The sequence below is a fragment of the Gymnoscopelus microlampas genome (genome assembly GCF_963454915.1).
Source record: "Gymnoscopelus microlampas genome assembly, chromosome: 6".
Taxonomy (NCBI): Eukaryota; Metazoa; Chordata; class Actinopteri; order Myctophiformes; family Myctophidae; genus Gymnoscopelus; species Gymnoscopelus microlampas.
In genome coordinates this window covers 26,380,108-26,408,075 of record NC_139943.1, presented here as the reverse complement: position 1 = coordinate 26,408,075, position 27,968 = coordinate 26,380,108, and the positions used below count along the sequence as shown (strand labels likewise).

At 41.6% G+C, this 27,968-nt stretch overlaps 1 protein-coding gene across 1 annotated transcript; it reads right to left on the bottom strand.

Annotated features, from left to right (window-relative positions):
* mbtps1 (membrane-bound transcription factor peptidase, site 1) lies at nucleotides 1-27,910 on the bottom strand. The gene is made up of 23 exons (XM_084060556.1): nucleotides 27,777-27,910; nucleotides 23,111-23,611; nucleotides 20,695-20,958; nucleotides 19,238-19,444; nucleotides 17,931-18,041; nucleotides 17,667-17,776; nucleotides 16,414-16,530; nucleotides 15,909-15,976; nucleotides 15,654-15,756; nucleotides 14,857-15,008; nucleotides 14,011-14,172; nucleotides 13,457-13,601; nucleotides 12,013-12,201; nucleotides 11,445-11,620; nucleotides 11,054-11,169; nucleotides 10,415-10,571; nucleotides 8,931-9,055; nucleotides 8,126-8,203; nucleotides 7,266-7,406; nucleotides 6,409-6,540; nucleotides 6,092-6,218; nucleotides 1,476-1,606; nucleotides 1-1,159 (listed from the first exon to the last, which is right to left on the bottom strand). Exons 2-23 carry the CDS (start codon nucleotides 23,319-23,321, stop codon nucleotides 954-956), a joined length of 3,228 nt encoding a protein of 1,075 aa, XP_083916682.1. The 5' UTR covers nucleotides 23,322-23,611; nucleotides 27,777-27,910; the 3' UTR covers nucleotides 1-953.
* Between the last annotated feature and the right edge of the window lie 58 nt (nucleotides 27,911-27,968).

Below are 27,968 nucleotides of genomic sequence, written 5' to 3'. Positions count from 1 at the left end.
TGAAGATGCTTTTTTTTTATTGACGTGATATATTTGAATGGTTTGTCAATGCTACTTTAGTGAGCATGAAATCATGGAGGAGAAGCGCCTTGCCATAATTCATTCATTATATAAAATATAAAAACAAAGAAAAGACAATAAATTTAAACAATTAATATGGGCAGGACATACAAAACACTGATGACTGAAGACAAGGTTCTAGGTCCAGGCAACTTAATCAGACAACAGACATACAATTCACTTGTTTGTGTGTGTCTGTCTTTTTTTGAGAGTTCATGCAAAGTATTTCTGTCAAAATTGTGTTTCTGTTAAAAGTGTGTGTGTGTGTGTGTGTGTGTGTGTGTGTGTGTGTGTGTGTGTGTGTGTGTGTGTGTGTGTGTGTGTGTGTGTGTGTGTGTGTGTGTGTGTGTGTGTGTGTGTGTGTGTGTGTGTGTGTGCGCGAGCGTGTGACTGCGCGCGCATCAGGGTATGGGCAGATTCAATAAATACAAAAGTGAACAAACAAATATTTCATAAAGTCCATTTGGTCAGAGGAATTACAGAATCTCTTTAGAAGGAAAATAAAAAAAACGAACGTAGGCAACGTCTGTCTGGAACAGGTATTCTAGGATGTGTGTGTATTTGTAACACCATCTAACACTGTTCATCAGTCCACACACAAACTCCCACCAACAGCCTAGACAGACAAGAGGCACAGAAACCGTCTCGGTGGGGGAAAACTGGAGCTGCAGAAAGTTCAGGTCTGGCAGAGCTTGAGATGAGTTCTAAGATTTCAGAGTTCCATAACAAGTCAATTTGCAGAATCCGCAGTCCAAGACCTGGCTGATTATTCCAAGAGTTTAAGAGAGTTCATTTCACTCCACATTTCCGTGTCTAGAGTTCTAGAATGTGTTCTAGATAGACACCTAAGGCTCCTAAACTGAAGTGCTAGTCCGCCACCACTGACCTGTGGGTCAAACTGTGGGTGCCTTCCCGGTCAATGTTTGCTGCTGTTGCTGGAGGTACGTGGGCCGTTTGACGCGGGGTTTCCTGCGCTTGGGTTTGTTCTTGGCCTTGGTGAGCTGGACCACAAAGAAGGACAGGACAACCATCGCACCCAGGAAGGCAAAGACAGGGATGGTTTGGCCCACTTCCTGGTTGTAGCGACCCGGCATTATACCTGAGGAGAGAGGAAGAGAGAAAGAGTGAGTGACACGAAAGTAAAGTTAGCTGCGGAGGACAGATAGATGTACTGTATGGTAATACATGATCTATGGAATTTTCCCATCGACACTAAGTTTATCCCATGTTCATCAACACATCTGAGATCAATAAATAGTGGATGAAAGTAAGCTGTCCATGCTGTGCATGGTATTCACTGCAGTAATAAAAACAAATATGTTACAATTTGACATTTGAACCTAAATGTATTTATTTATTTTTCAATTTTCAGTCTGAGGGCAAGAGGTGTTAATTGTTGGTCCACAGTGTCTTACCTCCAGGGATGTCCCAGGCTCCACTCTCTCCTGGTGACAGAGGTCTGACCTGGGGACGGTATGGTCTCATGTTGGGTAGAACAACCTTGTCCAGGTCGATCGACAGCAGTTTCTGGTGCTTCCACAGGTTACTAGGAGAGTCATAGAGCGAGAGACAGTGAGTGAGAGAGAGAGTAAAATTAACAAAGCAAGGCTATTGAAAACCATCTCCATCACAAAAATGCAATGCGCATGAGAGAAATATTTGCGAAAAAAATTATTCAAGGAAGTCATGCACACCAACACCGATGTAATAAATATTGAAATTTTTCGTGTTCCATATTGTTCTCTTCCATTATCTTTTTGGACTGTGCTGTGTGAAGAATCCAATTTTATTCAAAGCATGCAATTGTTTTCTTTTATGTCTTATAAGATGGCCATTCAAGGACAAGTAGAGCCTACACGACTAGTGAGAGTACAGTGAAAATGTCCTTGTATTTTTATTATTCATCCATTTGTATTTTTATTATTCATCCATTTGTCTACAGTCTCACTCACAAACACACAAGAGAGATTTGGAAATCACATCATAGCATAATAGAACACATGTTTGCGTATTTGCTCTTTTGCTAATAGAAATCCTTGTCCGTTGAGTATCCAATAGTAACCTATGAGTAATGCAAAGCAAAAGCATCTAAGGGCCAATATGAAAAAAATAACGAGGAAAAATCATATCTGTTCTGAAAATACCATTGACAAGCAACAATGTCGCAGCTGATGTAAGTTGTAATGGACATAACATGAGCTTGTATACATTATTGTATGCCATTTCATAAGATGAAAACAAACAAAAAAACGACTTTGTGTGCAAGGGCCTTTGGGGTAACAAACATGATAGAAAAGTTGACAGCTGTATTATTAATATAGCATAATCTCTAATCTGCACAATGTTGTATGCAAATGTGTTGTGTGCCCACTGCCCAGATATTTTACATCTGTCAGCCTTTTCCCAAAACAGAATTTGAAAGAAACGATTACCAATAGAAAAATATTCAAATGGATTCAAGCCTTCCAGTTCAAAATGTATGTTTTGGCAGAAATCCCATTTGTTTGATTAACCACTGTAGATAGGATGCAAAATAGTGCACATCCTAACAAAGCATGCAAATCAATCATTTGATGGATGTGTCATAGAAATAAGCTGCCCAACTATGGTAGGGGCTAGCTGCTGTCCATATAGTCACTGTTGGGGCAGAAACCTTGTATGTCCAAAACGGTTACTTTTCAGGAAATGGAAAAATGAACCTGTGTTCCAATGGATCCAATGTAGCTATTATTTAGTCACAAGCTCATGTTAATACTTTTCATTGGTTCAATATCTATAGAACCCACAGACAGACTTAACTACTTTCAACCTGGGATCCATATTTGAGCATGCAATTTATTATTACAGGGACAGAGCTCTCAGCTCTGTACCCGTTTTGATATTGGCAGTATTCTGTTTCTTCTGCCACTTTTCGCAGTTCTGGCTGAACCGTGCTGTCGCTTTTTACGAAACTCGGCCATATGGTAGATGGTCATGAAAAACGATCAAAAAATAATTCTCACAATCTTTCGTCCAAAGGTGGCGCTATAGCACTCAATTGAAAATGCCAACTTTGAACAGGTACAACTCATGCCCTGTTTGACCTACAGCCATGAAACTTGGATACACATATGCGTCTCCTCATGCTGAACAACTTTCTCTGACTTTTGACCTCTGACCTTTAGATCTCCCACCATTTTGAATTATATGAAAAACAGTCATTGGCTCCTAACTTCTGCATTTTTTCACTTATGGAAAATCCGCTCCCATCATTATGTCGGCAGAGGTCCAAAGTTCAAGTGTTAAACGTTTCGTGCAGATTGCTCCAAAATCCTAGGATTCCATAGATTTTAACTATTGCAGTTTTATGAAAATTATTCATCTGCGCCTAAAACATACATGCAGACTCACATTTCTTTGAAACTTTGCAGAAATGTACAGGGTCATTCCAAATATCACTGAAACCAATCTTACCCCAATTGGCCAAAGGGGGGCGCTATAGCAATTTTTTGAAAATGCAGACTTTAAACAGGCATAAGTCATGCCTCGTTTGGCCGAAAGTCGTGAAACTTGCTTACACATGTGCCTTGACTCATGAGGAACACACGTATCGATTTGACCATTAAGCTCCGCCCTTAGATTTTCCGCAATTTTGAGCAGTTTGAAAAATACTTGTTTTTGCCAGTTCTGGCTTAACCGTGCATACGCTTTTTACGAAACTCGGCCATATGGTAGATGCTCATGAAAAACTACCAAGAAATAATTCTCACACTCATTCGTCAAAGGGTGGCGCTATAGCACTCAATTTAAAGTGCCAACTTTGAACAGGTACAACTCATGCCCTGTTTGACCTACAACCATGAAACTTCGATACACACATGCGTCTCTTCATGCCCGACAACTTTTGTGGTCTGACTTTTGACCTCTGACCTTTAGATCGCCCACCATTTTGAATTATATGAAAAACAGCCATTGGCTCCTAACTTCTGCATTTTTTCACTTATGGAAAATCCGCTCCCATCATTATGTCGGCAGAGGTCCAAAGTTCAAGTGTTAAACGTTTCGTGCAGATTGCTCCAAAATCCCAGGATTCCATAGATTTTAACTATTGCAGTTTTATGAAAATTATTCATCTGCCCCTAACACATACATGCAAGACTCACATTTCTTTGAAACGTTGCAGTAATGTAGAGAGTCATTCCAAATATCACTGAAACCAATCTCACTCCAATTGGCCAAAGGGGGGCGCTATAGCATTTTTTTGAAAATGCAAACTTTAAACAGGCAAAAGTCATGCCTCGTTTGGCCGAAAGTCGTGAAACTTGCTTACACTTGTGCCTTGACTCATGAGGAACACATTTATCGCTTTGACCAGTAAGCTCCGCCCTTAGATTGTCCGCAATTTTGAGCAGTTTGAAAAACACTTAAACCCAGGATTTTTCAGCTATTTGCGTGAAACTGTATCATCTGTGTGATCTCCTTTTTCACAGTTCCTTGTCTGTTGGTCCAATGGCGTCTCCCTTAAATGAGTGCCTCACAATCTCAAGGTCGTCAGTTCAAGCCTCACTTGCAGACTTCATTTAAGTTGAATTGCAAACAACATGACTGTATCAATGAATACATGTGCAAATGGTAAAGATAACCTGAAATGCATATTTGAGAGTACGTTTTTCAACGTATGACATACTTCATTCTGAAAATAGCCGATCTACAATCTCAAAACCTTTCAGATAGCAACGTGTTTCTGAGCTTGTAGATCGGCTGCTTTCACTGTTTTCGGTTGCGAGGAGACATACAATTTCTCTATTGGTAAATGGTTTGTGAATGAGTGATCTTAGTGTTGGCTTGGTTCATGACAGAAGGCAAGAGTTTATGATCTTCAACAGACAACATCAGCCTGGACAAAAGTATAGCACTATAGGTAGTGTTGCAGCCTATTAGTCCGAAGGTTGAGAGTTCGATTTCTGTTAATGGCAATAGGTTGAGATGTCCAATCAATCCATTCTGTTTTCATCTCTCTCTCTCATCAATCTATTCCATTTCCATGTCTCTCTTCAATCTATTCCGTTTCCATGGCGCTCTCTCTCTCTCTCTCTCTCTCTCTCTCTCTCTCTCATCAATCTATTCCGTTTCCATGTCTCTCTCTCTCTCTCTCATCTATTCCGTTTCTATCTCTCTCTCTCTCCAGTTTCCATCTCTCTCTCTCTCCAGTTTCCATCTCTCTCTCTCTCTCTCTCTCTCTCCAGTTTCCATCTCTCTCTCTCTCTCTCTCCAGTTTCCATCTCTCTCTCTCTCTCTCTCTCTCTCTCTCTCTCCAGTTTCCATGCGTCTCTCTCTCTCTCTCTCCAGTATCCATGTCTGTCTGTCTGTCTGTCTGTCTGTCTCTCTCTCCAGTATCCATGTCTGTCTGTCTGTCTGTCTCTCTCTCTCTCTCTCTCTCCAGTATCCATGTCTGTCTGTCTGTCTGTCTTTCTCTCTCTCCAGTTTCCATGTCTGTCTGTCTGTCTGTCTGTCTGTCTGTCTCTCTCTCTCCAGTATCCATGTCTGTCTGTCTGTCTGTCTGTCTGTCTGTCTGTCTCTCCAGTATCCATGTCGGTCTGTCTGTCTCTCTCTCCATGTCTGTCTGTCTGTCTGTCTGTCTCTCTCTCCATGTCTGTCTGTCTGTCTCTCTCTCCATGTCTGTCTGTCTGTCTGTCTGTCTGCCTGTCTCTCTCTCCATGTCTGTCTGTCTGTCTGTCTGTCTGTCTGTCTGGCCCTGTATTATCGCTGCTTGCAGCTATAATTATTATTTATTATTATAAGAGATTGTTTTCTTATCAAAGTTTTCAAAATCTTTCAAAAACAAGGGCGATGCCAATTGGTAACACATGCTCCTTTGGTTATGCAATTGTACCCCTTGTCAGAGTACTTGGTGCAGACAGTACACATTATCATAATACTTGGACATAAGATAGTGGTTCTCAAAGTGGGGTCCAGACCTGAAAACGTTTGTGAACCACTGAGATAGAAAATAAAACAATAAAAAATAAAAAAGGTGGCCAGTTTGACTGACCTGGGCGCCGTCTCATTCAGTGGCTGAGGCTTGGCCCAGGAAAGATGAGGACAGGCAGGTAGGGGGCGGGGTTTAGGGTCTCCCAGGTGAGCCTCCAGAACCTTGGAATAACGGTACAGATGGTTGCCTGGCAGATTGGAAGAGAGAAGAGAAGAAAAGGAAAGAGTAGAGAAGAGAAGAGAAAAACAGATGCAAGAGAAAAAAAGAGGCAGTTGTGTTGACTTTATCTGTGCTTGGTTTTGGTATGTACAGTATTATGGAATAGGGCTGCTTGTGTGTATGTTCATGAGAAGTATACTGTGTATGAGCCTGCTCACCTTCTAGTCTCAGAGGCAGTGGGCGCTCAGCACCTGTAGGTGGCGCTACTCTGCTATGAGAGTGACTGAGGCTAGGAGGAGTCATACTATAGGAAGTGTACTGCAGTAGAGCATCAAGGAGCCAGAAACAATCTGGAAGGAAAGCAGCACATAGAACATTGAACGTGTATAGCAACGAAGAAATGTGTTTAGTTTCATAAAATCTAGATAGCAGATTAAACCGGGATGTATCGGTTATCTATCCTGGCTGAACTTATCCTTTATCCATGACTCGGTTTCAGTTATCTAGTCAGATTAACTTAGTGAGTTATCCCTGGCTCAGCTTATCCATGACTCTGTTTCATGAAAGCAGTTGCACATAAGTTACCATAGAGATTTATTCTGTGAAGCATACACTAAAATACATTTTTGGTGATATCGGTCACTATTCTGGCACTGCAAGCTATACTTTAACTACTTTATTTTATTATTCTAATCGTACACCACATGTACTTATCTCTGCTGTCGGGCAGAAATCAGCTAACTCCAAAACGCTCATTTTTCAGGAAATGGTACACATGAGATTTGAGTTACAAATGTTCGCTTTAGAAATATATATATATATATTCAAAGATTTGCACACATTTTCACTTATATTTTTATAACAGATCTACAAGCTCATAGATATGAGCTTTGTACATCTGCTATTTTTGAATAGCCAAAGAAATCTAAAATGACACACATGCGTTCCCGGATTGAATGGGTTAAAGAAATACACAGAATTTCGCCTTCACAAATAAAGAAAAAGCTTCATCGTGTCATGTTATTCACTTCTGTCTCCGTAATTCACATTCACAGAGAGAGGGTGATTGTCTTACCTTTCTGCCTATGGCTGTCATCTATGCAGTTGGAGTCTCCATAGAGAGCGATCCGACCACCACCGTCAGAGGGTGTTTGGTACAACCCCAGAATAGGAACACCTTCCACCACCGCTGTCTCTTGCTTCAACACCTCCAGACCTGTGTGCGTGCGCGCGCGCGCACACACACACACACACACACACACACACACACACACACACACACACACACACACACACACACACACACGTTCTCAACCTTTTCTGGAGCAGGGCCCATTTTAGGTCTCAAGACAGCAAGACACTTTGCCCCTAACAGCTTCCCTATGGCCCATGAACGCATCATAGCCATCTGAGTGTTCACGGCCCACCCATCTGACAACTTATCCCAGCTGGCGTGTTAAGTGGTCAGATGGGTGGGCTGGCTGGGCAGCGTGCATTTTCAGAGCATGTTTATTTTATTGATCAGTCGAATCGATTGTGTTTTGCGGCTTGGATCAGAGGAACCAACACGGTCTACTTTAAGTTCCCGTTTATCGGTATCACAATGAAAACTCATTTTGAAAGTTTGAAAGAAAAAATACCATGACATTTTTATTTTATTTTATATTAATGTTATATTATAAATACAATTGCAGTGTTTTGTCAATTATTTGGGGGCGCACTTGCAATATCCTCACTGCTCACCAGTGGGTGAGACACTATAGTGTTATGTTGGAATAGATAAGACACAAGTCGAGACGATTGGCCTTCATTAGCACGGCCATTTACCAGACCTGTGGAGGGGAAGCAAACGCTAATGATGTTACCAGTGAGAACATAATTTGCAGGCAGCGTTGCACTCAGCTTGGTTCAATACTTTAAGAATGAGGCTGATACCTTGGTCTTTCAGGTTCTTGGCAATCACTATTCCATCTTCTGGGAAACGGGCGATGCTACAGCCTGAGGCATAGTACACTGTAAAGAGTTAGAAGACACAGAGTGATAGAAAGAGGAACAGAAGGAGTGGCGCAGGGAGAGAGAAAGGCTGGTTGATAATTGTATTCTAATATGAGAACACAACTTTCCAAAGCATCCGGTGAAAAGAAATATATAAGAAATATATAAGAAAAATATTGGGTGTTGCAGTGTGCTGGTAGCAGTGGTGGTACTGTAATTAAGTACAATTTTGAGGTATTTTTTCCTTTCTTGAGTAAGTAGCAAGTTCTCAATACTTTATACTGTACTCTTTACTCCACTACAATTATTTGAAAGCTTAAGCTAATAGCTACTTTGTAACACGTATATACTATTTCATACTTCAGCTATTTAAAAATAAATGATCTACAAGCTCACATGAGCTTGTAGATCAGCTATTATCAAATACATATAAATATTAATATTAACACATTTTGAAAACTTTAAGAAACTTTGAAATTCTGAGTACTTTTACTTATTTTAAGTTTTTTTCATTCCAATACTTTTGTATTTTTACTTAAGTAAAATCTTGAATACAGGTATTTTACTTATTTCACTTGTAACAGAGCATTTCTATATTGCGGTATTGTTACTTTGTACTTTTAAGCAATACATCCGAGTACTTCCTCCACCACTGTTGCAGTGTGCTGAGAGAAAGACAAGGGCTGTGTTTGTCTGGTGGGTGTATGTCAGAGTGACAGATTAAAGACAAAAAGTTGCGTCTTACTGTCATGATCAGCCATGGTGAAGTCTCCCTCGTACAGGCCATCGCTGAAGGCCATTCCCCACACTGAGATCAGGTCGTTCAGTGCTGGTACATTAGCGCCCCCTGTGTCCGGCATCCACCACTGCCTACAAATCAAGTGAAGAAATGTCATTTTTACACACAATATAATCTACAAAGCACCTGTTCCTGCCCGCAGATAACACGAGCAAATCACTTGGATGACATTGTAATCAACAAACCATATATTATGCTTGAGGAACATTTACACAGCACTAGAGTTTAATTATCTACCACTGCCGACAGCAGTATGCATCAACTAAATAATTCCCATAGTAGAGCCAACACAGCATCCACCACAGCCTGAAGGCAAGATAATTACTAATAATAAAAATAAATAAAAAAAACACTGCATAGAGATCACATCAAGAATTCAGATTGATTACAACCATTATACTGTATAACGGCAAAACATCCATCAGGGCCAGCGTGTTCAAAATAACTCACGAGTGTGGTGGTGTCTCCATGTTAAAGATGTGGAGTGGAAAGAAAGGTAAAGCTATACGATAGATATAATTCAGAGGTAATATTGACAGGCCTAACTGAATACTGGTACAGTGAGACTGGTTTTGTCTTAAAAAGTCTGAACTGACGTTGTTTTTAATGTATGCTGAATATATAACTCAAAAGAATAATAAGATCCATTTGTTTTAACCAAATGAACCCTAGCAGCCTTATTCTAGCCATGGTATTATAGACAAACATTCACTAAAATAGGCAAACATTTGGCAAAAATAGGCGAACATTCTGCAAAAATAACAATAAAAAACAATGCGTTGAAACGCGACACGTTGTGAGCTTGTAGATTTGCTATTCTTGCTATTTGACGTACAGTGAAGTATATAGGGGTTAAGTGGTTAAATGAAAAATATAAACTATTTTGAAGGACCCAAAGGCTATATTTAACTGTATTTAACAGTTTCTAAGGACCTGCTGATGTACTGTGACAGTTGAAATGGGATATTAATGGAGCCAATGAGGGGCCATAATGAATTATTTCTGTTGCATGAGAAATTAAGCTGTGAACATGAAACCCCACAATGTCCTTCATCTATATTAGACCAAGGAGACATTAAAGAAGTAGTTCACCCAAAAAATGACTTATTTTCTATCCATTACACACCCTATGAAGCCTTGAATTTACTGATATTTTTTTGTTTTTGTCGCATTCCCAAGCCAATAATTTACCGGTGGAAAGATACTTATGTCTCCGGTAGGAGACTCAAAGAGTATCCTTTGTGTATCCTAACGGAAAACTAACACAGTAGGACTTGTACAAGAACTTCCCTCAGAACAGCTTTAAGATGTCACAAGATGTACATCATTCTACTTCAGTATAGTATATGTGTGAGTGTGTGTGTGTGTGTGTGTGTGTGTGTGTGTGTGTGTGTGTGTGTGTGTGTTCGCACACGCGGTGGAGCTTATACCTGGTGTTCTCGTCGTAGAACTTGACCTTCCTCATGACGGAGGTGTTGTACCAGTCGCTGAAGATAATGAGCGACAGGCCGTTGTCGATGTCTCTCCTCAGTTTGGTGATCTCCTCTGGAAAGTACTCCTCCTCGCTGTCCACCATCAGTAATGTGCCTGTGAAGTGGGATACACAGAGTGCAGACATTTAGTTTGATGTCTTGACGCTCATAAGATGGCTAGACTTAATGAGCAAGAGGTGATTAGTGACGTGTAATGATTAGTACGTTGAATGGTTTAGCCTTCAGCACTTCTATTGCTAAATTTCTACTCTGTCGTACAACACGCTGTGTGCCACAAATAGCCTATCTACAAGTAGATCGGCTTGTAGATCAGCTATTTTTGGTGTGCGCTGAGCTGCATGACATTGAATAAATTGGGCTTATTATGCATCTACCGCTGCAGCAGTGAGGGAAAGGGTAATTGCATTTATAGCTTCCCCCAGCTGATGATTGCTTAGATGGCTATGATGCGTTCATGGACAATAGGGAAGCTGTTAGGGGAAAAGTGTCTTGCTCAGGGACACTTCTACCCACTTAGCTATGGTCACCCCACAACTCGGGACAGGTGACATCAATAGTTTTGCCTAGTGCTCTCACCATACTGGCTGGCATCAAAGCAGGTGATGGGTGCTCCCAGAACCTCAATGAAGTATCCCATACTTCTAAGGTGCTGGTACATATCTCTGAAGTTGGTGTGGATGTGGTCTCCGTTCCTGGAAATACAGAGAACGATACAGTGTTTTTCACTCAAACTATTTAGCATTTTCATAGAAAAAACAATGAGGAAGAATCAAGCTGGTTGTGGCAAAAAAAGACAGATGGGAGACATCGAGAGAGCAGCAGACACAACTTAACTGATTAATTTTATTCTTTTTACCTTAACACCCCCCCAACCCACCCCCAAACAGGCTCTTGTAAAAATAGCCACAAAACTGCTTTAAATTAAATAAAAGAGGAGAGGCATATGAAACACAGTGACACCACTCACCAATCTAGCGGGTCATTCTTCATACGGAGGTTATCCCGGGGGAAGTAGCCAGGCGGGTAGCGGAGATTGTGGTACTGGTCCCACAGCACCCTCTTGCTGCGCGGTGGAGTCGGTACGATCTTCACCTTGATTGGCAGCTTGACCGTGGAGGTCAGTTCCCCACCCCCAACCTCAGACTGCACAAGAGGAACAGGAAAGTATTTAGTTTACTTTTCTGGTTGACACACACTGTCACTTACGGGTGCTACGTTGTTGCCACTGTTCTGTGCAAAGAAATGCAATAATCAAAGTTTTTATTGTACAAGATAAAAAAGATAAAAACTCAGAGAGTAACTTATCTAGACCGAATGGTCTAGCTAACAAAAACAAAACAAAAAAACACAGAAGAAATGTTTTTCCATACGGTACTAAAAAGAATAGATATTTCCCACTACTTTTTGATAGGGTTGGTAGCACAATTTAGACCTACAATACACAGCACAGGATCATTATGAATAGTAATGACAAAGATGATCGATTACATTTTATCATATTAATATTGCTTATATACAAATTTGAAGCTACTCACGTCATTCTCTGCAGGTGATGCCACGGTGACCATCACATGACCCTGAGCGATGCCTTCCCATGATGCTGCTTTCTTCGCCACCGAGATGGAGATGGCCAGGTAGCCTGCCCAAGGCCACAGCACCGGCGAATAGGAGACCGCCACGTCAATGTGGTCACCGTTCTGAGGCAGGTAGGGCTGCCAGATAGGCTGCACAGGATGGAGACCAGTGTTAATTTCGTCAACTAAAACTATGACGAAAAATGTTAGTCGACTACCTTTTTTCAAAGACGAAACTAAATAAAAACTAAGCTATGATGACAAAGACTATGACAACATATACTGACAATTAAAAACTAGACTAAAATGTTAGTTACAAGTCATTTAATGCTTGGTTGCGTGCAGGTGTTGTGCTCCAAAAATAGCCGATCTACAATCTACAAGTTGTAGCTTGCATTTGTGAGATATTTTCGGCATGCAGCTAAGTATAAATCAGGCATTACTACACCATCACGCCATCACGGCCCGCCAAAATATTTTTTTGTCGACTAAAACAACTACAACTGTAGTTTTAGTCAACTAAATTCTCATGATATTTAGTCAACTAAAACTAGACTAAAACATTTGAGATGACTAAAACGTGACAAAAACAAAATGAAATGTTATTCAAAAGACTACGACTAAAACTAAATACACATTTGCCCAGTCACAATTAACACTGTTGGAGACATTATCATTTAGATGCCATTGGTTTGGTTACCTCCACAAATGTATCTATATGACATCATGACAAGAATCAAACTCTCTGGTGAATGTAAATGTCATTCAACAACTGGTCAATTCCCTACAGTTAAACACGATTCTAATTATTTAGGTGGAACATCGGGATGGTACCACTACGGTGTGTTGGTGCACACCGTTTCTCCTTTATATCTTTGCTTATCTTTATATTTTGAGTCAATAGTTGTAAATAATTGATGTTTCTATACTGTTATTCAGTGGAATGCAACAAATGAGGCATATTCTTCATATCTGCAAAACATACATGGCAATAAAAATAATTCTGATTTGTATTGAAGTGTTTTTTATTTGTATTGTAAAAGATCCTGATATTCCACAGTCAACTTTTAAAGATTTTGTGAACAACAAATCGAAAGTCAGAAATCCTTTGGTGAAGTACAACACCAGAGTTGTGCTTTACTAGACTTAAGCCCTTTGCTCCTCTAGGGAGCATAAGCCATTGACAAAATGTCTTCCACATCATTCCATTATTGGCGGTTCTTTCGAGATCTCCCCAGTTGAGTCCATTCTCAGATATTTCTGCCAGAGTTGTAACCTGAATGAAATTATGTCACAGTGTTTGTGCACAATATAGACGTGTGTGTGTGTGTGTGTGTGTGTGTGTGTGTGTGTGTGTGTGTGTGTGTGTGTGTGTGTGTGTGTGTGTGTGTGTGTGTGACTGCACCTTGTCGAGAATCCTTCCGGTGACGCCCATGCCATTTAGAATGGTCACGTTGACAATGGTGGGCATTCCTCCATAGTAGATGGGCTGAGAGCAGTAAGGCCACATGTATGGACACTCTGTCAGGTCGATGTAGCTAGGAGACAGGCTAAACAGACAGAAAAACACACAATGATAGTGAAAGTAGTCTGTGTGTACAATGTGTGTGTTCATATAACATTGCGACCACACATATAGTGGGAGTTCAAAGACATACATAGGTTATTACAATATGGGCCTTTATGTCCAAATTATCGAGTGAGGTGCAATTAGGATAAGATTCTATGTTAAATGTTAAAGACATAAAAGGAATTATAAGGTGCAGCTTCATGCGTTTGCCTGTATTTATACTTTTTAGTGTGTGACATTTACACGTTAATACCTGTGTGCATCTAAATGAGTCCAAGCCCATTCTGATACATGTGCACCCTGCTATGACACGTTCATGCCTGTATCTCTGTCTGTGTGCATTGTATTCCCATGGTGTAAAAGACTCTTGAGTGTGTCTACAGGCCTACCTGGCTTGGGGTCGGTAGCTGTTGAGGATCTGGTAAGCTCTGATCAGGTCTAGTTTACCGTGGCCCTGTTCAAACATGTTGACACCAGGCAGCCTGCGGGCCGAAGCGATCAGAGCCTGCTTCATAGATGCTGGATTCACCAACTCTCGGTTCAGCACAGTGCTGGAGGTTAGAGAAGGAGGATTGTATTAGTGTTTGTGCGTGTGCGTGTGCGTGTGTGTGAGAGAAAGCGGGCTGGTGGTAATGTTCATGACATTACACGTATATCAGTGTAATTTCCCTTTTAAATGTGCTGTTCCCCAGGGAGAAGGGAGTGTGTCTTAGTAGACAGGAAGGGTGGTATGGTGTTTAACAACAACCATATCTGCTATCTGTCCAGTCACACATCCGTGCCGGGAATGCGAAACCACAACAGAGTTTTCACTCGAGACTAAAGAGATAACGAGTGACTGAGAAATATTTTTAAGGGCCTGCTACTTTAGTCATGCATTTTAACATTTTCAGAAATTAAAATAGGGCTCATCTCCTCTTAAGAAAATTACTTAACCACTTAAGCCCTATATAATTCGTTGTACCACCATTAGCTAGAATATCCGATCTACAAGCTCACAGTGTGTTGCATCGCGACACGTTGCCTATAATGACATGCCCAAAATAGGGATGCCTTTTATCTTCTTGAGTGAGGGCAGCTTACACATTGGAACATGCTACAAACACAAATATTGGACATTGTCCTGTAAAACCAAACTGAATATATAAAAAAAAGAAATACAAAGAATATACAAAATAACACAATCTAGATCTTTAAATTCCTGATATGGACACTTGCAGGGTTATGATACTGACCTGGCCAGCAGGGTGACCGCTCCGGCCACTACAGGTGATGCCACACTGGTGCCAGACAGGGAGCGACAGCCCTCCTTCATCCCCGACCCCCTGACCCCTGACCCGTAGGTCACAATGTCAGGCTTCACCCTGCCATAGCCGCCTGGCAGCTCCTGCATAGAGATAGAGAGAGAGAAACAGAAGGCAAAATGACGTAGTTGATGAAGAGAGAAAGTGACAATGAGAAGCTGAGCATTTGAAAATATGGTTTATGGCACAAATGGACAGAGCCAGGAGTGACAGATGGAGAGCAAAACAGAGAGTGAAGGCTGGAGAAACTGAAAGATGGAGCGAGAAAGTGAGAAGGATAATGGGCCAAAAGGAAAGTGGGACAGTTCTGTTTTTACTTTTGTGGTTGACTGACTGTGAATATGAAAAACTGGTTAAGAATACAGAGAAAGGATCTGGAGGGGCTAACTGGCTGAGTAGACAGTTGGGGGTGGGCACTCAGGGAGTTACAGCTAAATGAGATCCCCAAGTAGAGTCAGTCTGGGTCTATGACTGATAAAAGAGCTGGTATGTGTAGAGTGTTGAAATGCCTGACTGGATACGACCGAAGGGGCAGAACTACGCTGCGGATGACTGAAGGAACAGAGTGCAGATCCCAGGGTGGCTGTGTGATTTGGTCTACTGCAGATAGATAAGTTGCTGTGTGGTGCAAAGACTTCTGAACGATGGCATTTGCCCTTAAGCGACACCTGAGTGCGAGAGAGAGCGCAAGAAAGTGAGAGAAAGAGACCGTTCCTGGTCTAGCATACCCAGGTTGTCATGCCTCTAGAAGAAAATCTGGCGATGTTGTCCTCAAAGTCGATCCCTCCTACTCCGATCACGTCCATCTGATCTGCTGGGTTGTTCAGGGTCCTGAGCCAATGACGTTTGTGTGAAAAAGACAGAAAGACAAAAACAAGAGCAAATATGTCACACATCTAAATACATATACAATTGTGACAATGAACAGGAAACAATAGCTGCTGTTATGAAATCCATAAGTGTGCGGGTGGTGATAAACATACCCGTACAGAGGTCCATCGTTGCCGATAGCTGAGACCATGATCACTTTGTTGGCGGTGAGCTCCCATACCTGTCAATCAAAGTCATAATGTAAACAAAGAAACAAAAGAAAAAAAGAGAAAAGGGCAATTAAGTTTGCCTTCCTGAGACATTAGGAAAGCAAAGACAGACAGGTGAAATTGAGGGGGGTGAGGTGAAGAGATGTATGCCACGGTTTTCCTTTCTAGTTCTCAAAATATCCATCATTAGCCTTTACACCCTATCCTGTCTGCCAGCGAGCGAGCGATCTGACAAAGAAATCGCAAGACAAACTTTCCTGATATGTAGTGCCGGCCATGGCACAGCGACATTGCCTGAACCAATCAAATTAACTAATGAGTGGAAAGAAATTAAGCAACAACACGGCATATAACTTGAGGATGGCAGTGAGGATGGGGTGTTAGATGCTACACTACCCTTTCCTAATTTTTCTTCAGACAGCATTATAACCATGAAGTGCGTCATCACCTTGTCAACAAAGGGGTGGTCCATGAAGTCAGGGCCCCCGATGCTGAGGTTGAGAACATCTATCTTTTTCAAGATGGCATAGTTGAAGGCGTCCAGGAACCATGAGGTGTAAGAAACCTGATAGAGAAAGGGAAAAAGACAAAACGAATCACACAATGGCTGCTTCAGAACATCATGTGACTGGAGGCAGAGTTTGGCAAGATGGCTGTATGTTCAGAGCCTGAAGCTCTGGTCACCAAACAAGGAACTCAAACACACTGGACATCCCAAGAAGCCGAACTGAGATATACAAGAAATCACCATACGTGCAGACTATTAAATGACTGATTTTTTTTTAATTATGAACTGTTTTATATTGTAATCAGCAAAAGAATTCAGTGTTTTTAAATGGCTCCTGTCTTTTTAAACCTGTGATCATGCTGAAAGCTGAATAAACATAAACATTGACATGAAGACATTGACAGGTAGATATTTTGCATTTCAGTGCCAACAAGTAAAGCCTGATTCAAAATTATTATATAGTAATAAGAATTATTGTAAATACAACCGAAACCTGTAGGTTAGACATTTCTGGTAAATTTTGTATTGTTTGTTGGACCAGAGAATATGATGTGCAACTTAGCGAACTGTTGCAACTTCCACCTTGTATCAGAAACAGTGATACATTCACTGTTTATTCAAATCAACAGCCAAAAAACAGCTTAATTTATACTCAGGGGTGCACATAACTTTTTAGGTCTAGTACTCAGAAGAGCACCTGGAGATGTGACTTGCTGCGCACCAAATAAATGGTCCCGTCCCGTTTTGTTGGGGGGGGGGGGGGGGGGGTGCGCAAGAAAAAAGGACGCTCTGCTTCCAAATTCCGCAGTTTTTCGCCGTTTTTTTTTTCTCACGCCATTTGGTGAACCCCCCAAGGTTGTTGCCCTGTGCTGCGCTGCTTTTATCCGCCAGATTGGGACGTTCATGGCATATTTTGCACCATTACGGTGCGTTCATCATCGGTGACGAGTGCCTCTAACAGCCTCTGCTTTGCTAAAAAATAAAAGCTTGGAAATTCCTGTCCCAGCTGTTCGCACGCAAAAGCGCCTTGCGTCGTCTGATGTGCCGCGCATTATTTATTTTGGGTGCGCATGCGCACCAGTTAGGTGCACCCCTGTTTATACTGTATGATGGCAACACATGCCGAAAATAGCAGCTGTTTTTGGTATGAGACACCGGTGCACAACGAAGCATGAATGAGAATGTTTATGTACCTGGTTGTTGGTGAAGACTCTGAAGATGTGGAGTTCAGAGTCCGGGGCGAAGCCCTGACACTCCCTCATACTGGCTATCACTCCTGCTACAAAGGTACCGTGACCTAGGCCTGGAGAGAGACACACAGTCACAGGAAAGGGGCCATCATCATCATTTTGCATACAAGTATGCATGCTGAAACGCAAACAATTTCAGTCCAATGTGATCTTTATCTCAGCCAGCTCATAGAAAATTGGCATTGTCATCAAGCTCATCCTCCTCACCATCATCCAGTGTCTTCTCATTGGTCCAGTTGGTCCTTTCTTTGACATTCTTAAAATGAGGGTGCTTCTCACTGAGGCCTGTGTCAAACACTGCCACCTTGACCCCAGAGCCTATATGTGCACACACACACACACACACACACACACACACACACACACACACACACAGATTAAAGTCTGTCTAATAGTCAAATTGATGCCATTAACCAATTAATGACCATTTACTACAATAAGTCAATATCATCCGTTGATTAAATATAAGATGCTGACCTGCTGTCAAGTTAACTACCTCAGTCAAGTCAGTCAGAAAATCTGATAATTACATGAATATACTGTACATGTTACATTCAAAGGCAGTCGCGGATCCTAGTTATTACTCTACCATTAACTATACCAAGTAGCTCAAACACTGTTAAGGTACTGCCTTTATGTGGGTTTCAATGGAGAAATGTATGATGGTTTAAACCTGTGATTCTCAAACTTTTTAATGTCAAGGACCCCCATAACTCTGAGTGTCTGAGAGTGGGCTACATTTGTACACTCTCAGAGTTACAGACCTGTAAGGGTCCATTTAGAACCTCCTCAAAACACTTTAGAGTCTAAACATTGTTTCTGAAGCATTTTAAGGCTTGCCAATAATATTATTTGGGAAACATACTGTATTCTTCTCGCTCAAATGATCGCATTTCACTGAACTTCCTCAGAATTTCCATGGGCCTGTTCCGTTATAACCCATTAAGACCTGGAACTGTGTCATTTTTAGATTTGAGCTAAAAAGCATTATTTTACACTTTGGGCTATTCAAAAATAGCAGATATTCAAGCTCATAGCGCGGCACCGAGTGCCGCGCTACGAGCTTGTAGATCTGCTATTTTTGAAAATTCGTGAAAATGTGTGCAAATCTTTGAACATATATATTTTTAAAGCAAACATTTTTAACTCAAATCTTTGCTTCTGGGGGTCCCTGGAACAAAATATTTTGATGGGGGTCCGCGGCCAAATACATATCATTTTGGTTGTCCTTGACATGAAAAAGATTGAGCACCACTGATATAGAAACATACGTTTTTCAGAAAACTGTTGAGATTTAGGAGACATGTAGAATCGGCGTCAGGTCTCAATGGGTTAAGGCTTGCCAATAATATTATTTGGGAAACAAACTGTATTCTTCTCGCTCAAATGATCGCATTTCAAGACACTGAACTTCCTCAGAATTTCCATGGGCCTGTTCCGTTTTAAATGCCCATACTTTCATATCTATATGACCTGAGCCGCTTATGGCAGTGGGTTAAACGTCAGGGTCTTACCTGTGTGTCCCATCTGCCAGAGGACATCAGCCTGCAGGATCTGAGCAACGTGGCGGGGAATGGCCCGGAGTAGACGCCGGCTAGAGTGGCGGCCCGTGGAGTGCCAGAACCCCGAAGCAAGAGATAGGCTTGTCCGGCGAAAGGGGCGGGATGACTGCCACGATTGCCTCCATCGAGTGGCGTTGCAGGGTGCAGGGGGTTCAGGTGCTACATAACAACATACATCAGCCACATTTACAGTTGTGTTAGAATAAGATGCAGAGGATGTTTACAGCATGGTCGAAGGCCAAGCCTTTCAGAACAGGGTTTGTTAGTATGGCTATATGCATGTCCCCTCAAAAGAAGATCAATAACAGCTTATGTTGCTAGGTGCTTGCATTGACATAACAACGATATCCCTGTACAGTACCACTACCTTATCCAACTTACTACTCCACATCAACATACTCCCCCGGACCTTCATTTAGCCGATCTCTCTCATCCCCTTGCACTCCTTTCCATCTTGAAATCATGAGGTGAGTGAGGCACATTACACCTGGCCTCATTTAAGTAAATCTAGTCTCACTAGAACCATACAAAACAACACCATTATTAAGATAATTAGCAGTAGCAACCAACTAGCTAATCACGCCTTTCACACCTTCACAAGGATCGGGGGAAATTTTGATGTTCTCTTCAGTTTACTTCAAATGAAATGTACATCCCAATTTATTTATTATACCAAATTGCCAATTCCCCCCATGTGTATTTGTCCCCGTCACTGCCAACCCCTACTTAGTGGCCAACCCCTACTTGTTGGAAGTCGCCAGCTGCTTCTTTTCATCTGACAATTTTGGTTCTTCATGGACAGAATAACTTACCTACCAAATAAATCCACTCAAATCAAATATTTAAAAAAAACAATGTAATTTGAATAGTAGTGGACATTGGAGTGAACCTTTTGCAAGGTCTTTCCCCGAGTTCTGGGAAAGTACAACTGTGTTAAGTTCTACTAGTGATACACATACTGTCATTGTTAAGACTTCAGTCAAATGTTATATGGTGGGCTGGGGGTTGTGTGGGGGCACACTAAAGCCTTTCATCCAATGCCAGGTACAGTGGGCTTGACCCACCCATCCCCCCACTCCATTAACTCACTAACTACACTCCCAAGGCAGGCACACACAGACTCCAGTGTCAACCTCCCATTACTCTCCCTTTCTCTCTCTCTCTCTCTCTCTCTCTCTGTGCACCCACGGACACACAAACACTTCTCCCTACCTACATCAACACTCCCAGGCTGGTCCCCACCTAGAGCTACGATATGTGATCCCCACCAAACCGCAATTGCAACACAGATAGCCAAGACAGAACAGAAATACAGACTCAATTTCTGAAATAAAAGGTACATTCTGCATTATGTCTTGCTGTATCTTTATAGATCATTCTAGCAATGGTACATATTATTGTTGACTTACAGGGGATGTATTTGAGTGTTCGGAACACTTTCCGTTGCGGCGTCACTCTCTTGATGTAGGGGTGGTCCTCTAAGATCAACAGGTTGCTAGGCGATGCCTGGCGGATGTGGACCAGCTCAAAGTCGCTGGGGAAGTCTGAGGCAGGATTTTCCCGGGGAACAATGTGCCAGTCCAAGGCTCCATCGCCGGTGTTACGCAGGGCGCTGCTGATGTAAAGGCGCCGGGCTTTGGCCGAGAAATACCCCGTAAATCCTACAATGTACTCTGGAAACAAAAGGGGAGAAAAGAACACATGAAACAGTGTTTCCAGCTTTCCATGTACACAGACAGAATAGACGGTTTCAGGCTGTGAACAACAAAACTGATCTAAAATACTTTGTAAACATCTGACAAAACATCCGCCAACCTATCAGAGGAACAGCTGTTAGCTACAGCTAGACTACAGTACATGTCCACAGGAGTTTTTATCCATTACCACCAGGTCAGATTCAGCTGAATACTGTAGGTTTAGGGACACAATGGATTAACAGAGAGAGAGAGAGAGAGAGAGAGAGCGAGAGAGAGAGAGAGAGAGACTACATAATAGGACACAACTACAGGCTCCAAGTATTGCCTTCCACAGCAGGGCACACTAAAACCCTCAGTGTTAGGCCTTTCATTGCCAAGGAGTAAAATGAACAGTTAAAGTAACATTAAGGATTTTACTGTGCGCTCTTGAGTGTTTCTCAAAAAACATCCCCAAATTATCCTTGGGAAGAAAAATGGTATCAGGGTTTAAACTGTTTAGTTGCCAAGGCCTTTCCAAATCCCTGGAACATAAGATGGCCTGAAGAAACAACAAGTGTAAGCTAGTAGTGCATTAGCAGTCTGGAGAACATTGCTCCATTACTGGAGGTTGCCCCAGGTTAGAACCAAGAAATTAGTTTTGAGATATAAAGCAAACTGTTGTGGAAATGTGTAGTTTCCCCCACCCCCAATAAAGTATGAATAACACTGAAAATGCAGGTTGCAAGACAATATGAATGGCAGAATAGCACAACACCGACAATGCTACTGCGTTGCGGACCGATGTACAATTCCCACAAGAACCCACTTTGCTAAATCTACATACTGTACATACATGCTCAAGCAGTGTCAGATATTGTTGCACTCAATACAGTAGGACACCAAACTCCATCGATAGCTCGACAAGAGCAATATGGTGGGTTATATCGGTGGTGTTCAAACTGTTGATCACAGCCCATAAGTGGGTCACAACAAGGGGCCAGGCCGGTCGTAGGATGGCCAACATAATATTTTATTTTTGGAGAAAAATAAATGAATGCATATGTTGCGAGTATCGTTTATGCTTGACAAAATGTTAAGGCAAGCTATCATTCATTTATTTTAAATACAGGCCCTGTCTGTTTCATTTCATCATTAGTAACTTTATTTATGAACAATAGAGATTTTATCGATTATTAATTTTACTCTACAATATGGTAGGTCCTAGGTCAAAAATACATCCACAGGTGGGTCACAGCATGAAAATGTTTGGAAACCCCTGTGTTACATAAACCAGTTGGATGGGTCGAGTTATATCCCCGCTTCAACATAACTACAATGCTGCTATTATGATTTGATGTTACTGACACTGAGGTGTGTCTCAGGGAGAGCTAGTATTACATTCGTATCATTAAGATATCCATTGTCGCTAGAATCTGCCCTAGAGGGGTCATTATGAGAGGATATTAGTGGAGAGCAGAGAGTTGGTTTACGGCTGGGCAAGAACACCAGAGATTGCGGTTCAAAGATAGGTGAACAGGTAACGTCCACTGGGGGGCATGTCTTTCATAATAGCCTGCATCTGGATCTCAAGAGCTCTGTTTCACATTGTATCCATCTGTCTCTCTGTGTCTTTCTCCTCCATTCCGATACTTCTCTCTCAAACACCTTTTATTGTGCCTGTGGCTTTGCTATGAAGCGTCAGTGTAGGAGCATGTGTTATTTTGTTCATATCAGCAGGCGTGTCTGAGGTGTGCCGCTTGTCAGATGGGCCTGCGTGAGGCTTACAAAGTTCAACATCTGCCTGAGGCCTCGTTTCCACTTTTCATTTCATTCAAACGGCTTGTCCTGTGTATGCACAGAAATCCATTAGCCTATAGCGACACCATTCTCTAAAAAGGTCAACATGTTTTCTTAACCTTTTCAAGTAAAATCATGTTCTTCTATGAACTATGTGCTATTGAGACACTCAGTAGCTCGGGGGCAGCTGCATGCTGGGTGCCTTGCTCAACAGAACCTCATTTAGTTGACACATTTTCACGGGCTCCATCTGCATTTTCGGAAGGCAGCTGGCCAATTAGGATATCTGACTAGACGTGGTAGGTACAAAGTCGGATGGAGAACAGAGCAAACAGGAAGGAGACAATCTTACCGTGTTCTACCACATTGGTGGAAAACTCCAGCTTGAGTAGGTGATCGGAGCAGTTGGAGCTAGAGGTGGGGCGGGGGTCTGAGGTAGGGGTGTGGTTAGAGGAAGGTTTAGCTCCTCCCCCTGATTCCATCCCTACGGCAGGTAGGTAGCCAACCAGCAGTCCTAGCAGCACGGACACCCACACAGGAAGTAGAGACATTCTGTGTTGCATCTCAGTTACTCATGAACAAATAGTGGCAGGATACAGATCAGAGGTTGTTTCAGAGCAGTTCAGGGCCAGAGCTTGGAAAATGAGTCCACATGGCTTGTGGCCTGAGCAGCTTGATTCATTTCTTTCTACGTTTCCTCTCCATGGTTGTAGTCCAAGGTAGTGGTCAGTAATGCTGCCAGACTACAAACACAGTCGCCATGTTGCATTTGAGAAGGCAACCAGGAGAAATGTAGTGGAGTTGACGATGCAGTCAACCTGGAATATCTCTGCAGTGCCTTTGGTCTTTATTCCTGCAGGTAAAAGAGAGCAACATTTACAAATACAGCGATGAAAAGCCAAACACACAATTTGGTAGGTTATAAATCAAATTGGCCATTGTACATAGGAAAGTACAATGGCCTATCCTTCATCTCTACACTTTTTCATGCAGTGTGGAGAGAGTGGTTTTGAGAGAGTGGTTTTCACCATGAGGGAAGGTGTGGGCACAAAATGGTGTAAGAATGGTACATTAGCCACTCCTTCCTACATTCATAAAGACCTAGATGGTGCCCTAAGGGGACAGTATAACCAGATGGGATAGTCAGGGCCAGGTACAACTTTACCTGGATGCATGAACGAACAAAGCAAGCTGTATCTAGAAGAGAAAAAAGACTAACCACTGATTGATTGATAATCACTCAGACAGACAGACAGACAAAATAATATCAGCTAATATATCGATATTCGTTGTTTTTTTCTCGTTTTTTTTTCCTCGTTAATATCAGTATTGGCACCAAACTGTTAAACTGGCCTGAGAAACAGCCAGAGCAGAGACTATTCTTAAGATTGCCTCAGGATGGCAAAAAAAAACTGGAGCACATTGTTGTTTGATACTCTTTTATTTTACGATTTTATATGTGATTAATTTGACAATGATGAAGAAACATTTTGCATCAAAATGATCTTAGCGTGATCTGCAAGTTTGTTCCTCCCTGAGAACCAGGAATGGGGTTCAAGCAGAAGATACTGTATGGTTATTACAGTACTTAGTTTCATCCAACTAGGAAGTGCATCATTATTAATGTATTAAATAATTTTCCAAGACTTTGTGTACGGTGTAACCATTTTATCATTTGTATTTCTAAAGATAAAGTACATTTAGCCTGTCTTTACATTATCATTGCTTGCTGAGAGCCGCTACAACACAGTAACCTCATCTAATTGCAGTGGCACATGGTAATGTCTGTCAACTTTACCTGGTGCCCATATTCTTAATATCATTTTTGGGATAATGAATGATTGTTATTTGACCACTTTCTCTCTGTAAATTTGGTTGGTTTTACACAGAGTGTGCTTGCCACATTGATAGCTTTAAAAAATATCTTCCTGGTATGTAATATAACAACACATTGCATAATGGCATAACAAAACTGAGGTAGATTAGGATTTGGTCAGATGAAAGTTAGTCAAGATGACAAACTATATGTTTATTTTCATATCCTGCAATAAATTCATGGAAACTCTAGACGATTAGCTTATTTCTTTGTGAGATCAGAGAAACTACCAAATGTTAGTTAATTTACCAGTCAGTTTAACGACTTAAACCCTCTATTCTTAGTCAAACAGATTTGAGTTACAACTGTATTGGACTGCTTTTTTTCCGTCAACACACCAAATCTCTAGGCCAAATATAGCAGATCTACAAGCTCATAACGCGTAGCGTTGCGTAGCTTGTAGTGGTTCAAGTGAATGTGTTTGAACGTCTGCTGTTCTGTCAGCCCACAGACGGATCTCCTGTCCTAAAATGAACTTCCATGCACATGTGGGCTATAAGCCGGAATGAAACCTGTCCTCATCCTTCCTTGCTCCATCAAAAGGCACAGCTGGGCTGGTATGGGGTCATTTCCCCCGTAGCCCATAGCAAGGACACATTGACAGCTGAACAGACACTCACAATTCCCCAAATTCGACAGAAAACTTCAGAGAACCAACTCCATATTGAGTGCCCACCCGAGGTTATATAAGCTAAACGCATACAGCTTCCCTTCCTGCACAGTGACTGTACTGCCTCCTACAGTACCTCACACCAGATGGCCAGAGATGAGGCATTTTTGATGTCTTGCCCTATATGGATTTGTTTGCATTTTCAGTTGACACATTCCCGTGGAGGAATATAGCCGTGTGTCATCATACATTGAATTACTTGTTTTTTTGTTTTTCATTACAGCAGCCTTCATAAATTGAGTCACTCCCTTCCCTTTGAGAGTCTGATGGTGTCATTTCATGGACGTGCCTTGCCTTTGCATAGTCCCATGAGCCGGTTAGCTACGGGAGCCAGCGTGATTATGATGACAGCCGGGTTGTATGGCTGGACAAAGCATGTGTGCAATATGTTCCATCCAGAGTAGAGTGTGCAGCTATTAAGCAGCATAGCAGTGTGCATTTTGTCAGTGTTGAGCACCATGTGCAGGTGGGTCATCACTTCAGGCCTCTAGATGAGAATACAGTGATGTTCTGGTTGTTCTCAAAGTCTATCTCTCCCTCCAAAAGGTATGTTATCCAATAAATGGCAAGTAAAAAAAACAAAGATCATTCTTTGATGTACTACGACATGATGATGTCCTCAAATGTCTCCAAATGTATCTCTCCCACCTAAAGAGATACATTATCAAATAAATGCTAAGCAAAAAAAAGATAATTCATGTACTTCTACTCCACAGAAAGGAGACCAAGCTGGTTGAATCGGGACTTGATTACATACTACATACATACATACAACGTTGTGTCCCACCGTGTGTGTGTGTGTGTGTGTGTGTGTGTGTGTGTGTGTGTGTGTGTGTGTGTGTGGTCACAATATCAAAAAATATTTAAAAAATTGATATAGGACTACGGCGGCAATGACTCTATACAATATAATTATAGGAGCCTAGCTGGCTTTACAGTGGGGGGCTTGAATCACTAGCCCCGGCTTGGAGCAGGATCTTTGACTGTAAACAATACACCTAACAACTACTGGTTAAGATTCAGGGCTGTAAAAATAGTCCTACTGGTTAGGGCAGGGCTGTAAAAGACAGGCTGCAGTTGCACTTGTGTCAACATTACATTAAGTCACAAAAAATACATCAAACCTTGGGGGTAGCTTAAGCTATAATGGATTACAAGAGTAGAATTCCAACTAGAGACCCCCAAATCAGAACAAAGAACAAAAAAAGAGCCGTAACTTTTCAAACTGAGAGGAGGTGGTGCTTAAGATCAACTATTTATTCCAAGTTCATTCCAATTTCCAGATATTAGATTCTGATCTCTATTTGTTTAATATATAGACAGATATTAATTGATCCTGAGGGGAATTCAGCACAGCAGTAAGGATGAAATAAAAGACACAGGTAAGTGTAGGGAACAAGTACAGAGCAAAGTAGTAACACAAGTAAAAAAGTATAATAGGATAACAATATAATATAAAATAAAGTATAAAGATAGCTTAACATCCGACCTGACAATAGTCATGACTCATGACAATGGACCTTCGACTAGGCCTACTTGCTAGAAACTATTTGCCAAGATACTTCAGTCCCTGAGAAAAAAAGATTCGATATCTTTCTTGATCCACAAGACTAAACAAACTACTCAGTTGTTGTACGTATGTAACTTAATATGTTATAAACATGTCATGTCTATCATGCATTCATACCGCATGTATGTCTGCACAAAGAAGACTGGTTGAAGACATTAACACATCCTGGAGTTGTGATAGAATTCACACCTTCCACGAATGCAAAGGGTCGTTAGTGTTTACTCTTTCTCATAACGGTCTGGAAATCATCAATATATCACATTCAAAATGCACAACAAACAAAACGACCATGACAATAACAATAATGTTCAATCTATGCCTATAATAAATACATGCTTGGCACACTTCTACAATCGGTGAGGCCAGGAGGAACACAGCAATGTCTGATTTCCAATGCAATGACACCCAGTTAAAACCATCCGATTTGAACAACAAACTAGTTAAGTAGCTATAACTAAAAGTTAGCAAGCACGCTATTGAAATGAAAATGCAAAAGAAAAGACTGTACTGTGGTGTAGAAAGCTACTATTGAACAAGCAGCAATATGGCCAAGAGCAAGAACGCTTTATCAATAATAGCATGGACAGACAGAGAGCATCAACCCACATATGTTGGGAACAGGGAGCCTTTGTCTTTTCTTGTGCAATCAACGATATGGCAATTAATATCTGACGTAACACATTGTTTCTTTAGTGAAGGAACATCTGTAAATCGTTCCGCATGAAGCGATTGTATGAGAACCACACCGCAGCAGCTCAATGATGTCTGTAAACAAGGGAACGTGCATCAGATGCAGAAGGAATTTTTCACAGTGCCTGGCTGTAGCTTCATATCACATGCGTTGCTAAGCTCGCTACTAGCTCACATAGTGTCCTGTGTGTTGTTATGACGGCCATACTCACCCAGTAGACTACCGTATCAAGGTAAACTGTCCGTTTGTACCGTTTATCTTCCGTCTATGATGGATTAATGGCTACTCCATTAGTTACCAGTTACACACAAGCCCCGAACAAAAAGCTAGCAAAGCAAAGGGGAAAGCAGTTGCGTCAGTATAATAATCATCATAAGCGCTTGACTGTCAAGTCGGTTGCACT

Coding starts and splice junctions, on each gene's coding strand:
- mbtps1 (XM_084060556.1), bottom strand. CDS start 23,321: ATGCAACACAGAATGTCTCTACTTCCTGTGTGGGTGTCCGTGCTGCTA. Junction 14,173..14,856: donor GCGGTCACCCTGCTGGCCAG/GTCAGTATCATA, acceptor TCTAACCTCCAG/CACTGTGCTGAACCGAGAGT. Junction 8,204..8,930: donor CACCATGGCTGATCATGACA/GTAAGACGCAAC, acceptor AACTCTTTACAG/TGTACTATGCCTCAGGCTGT.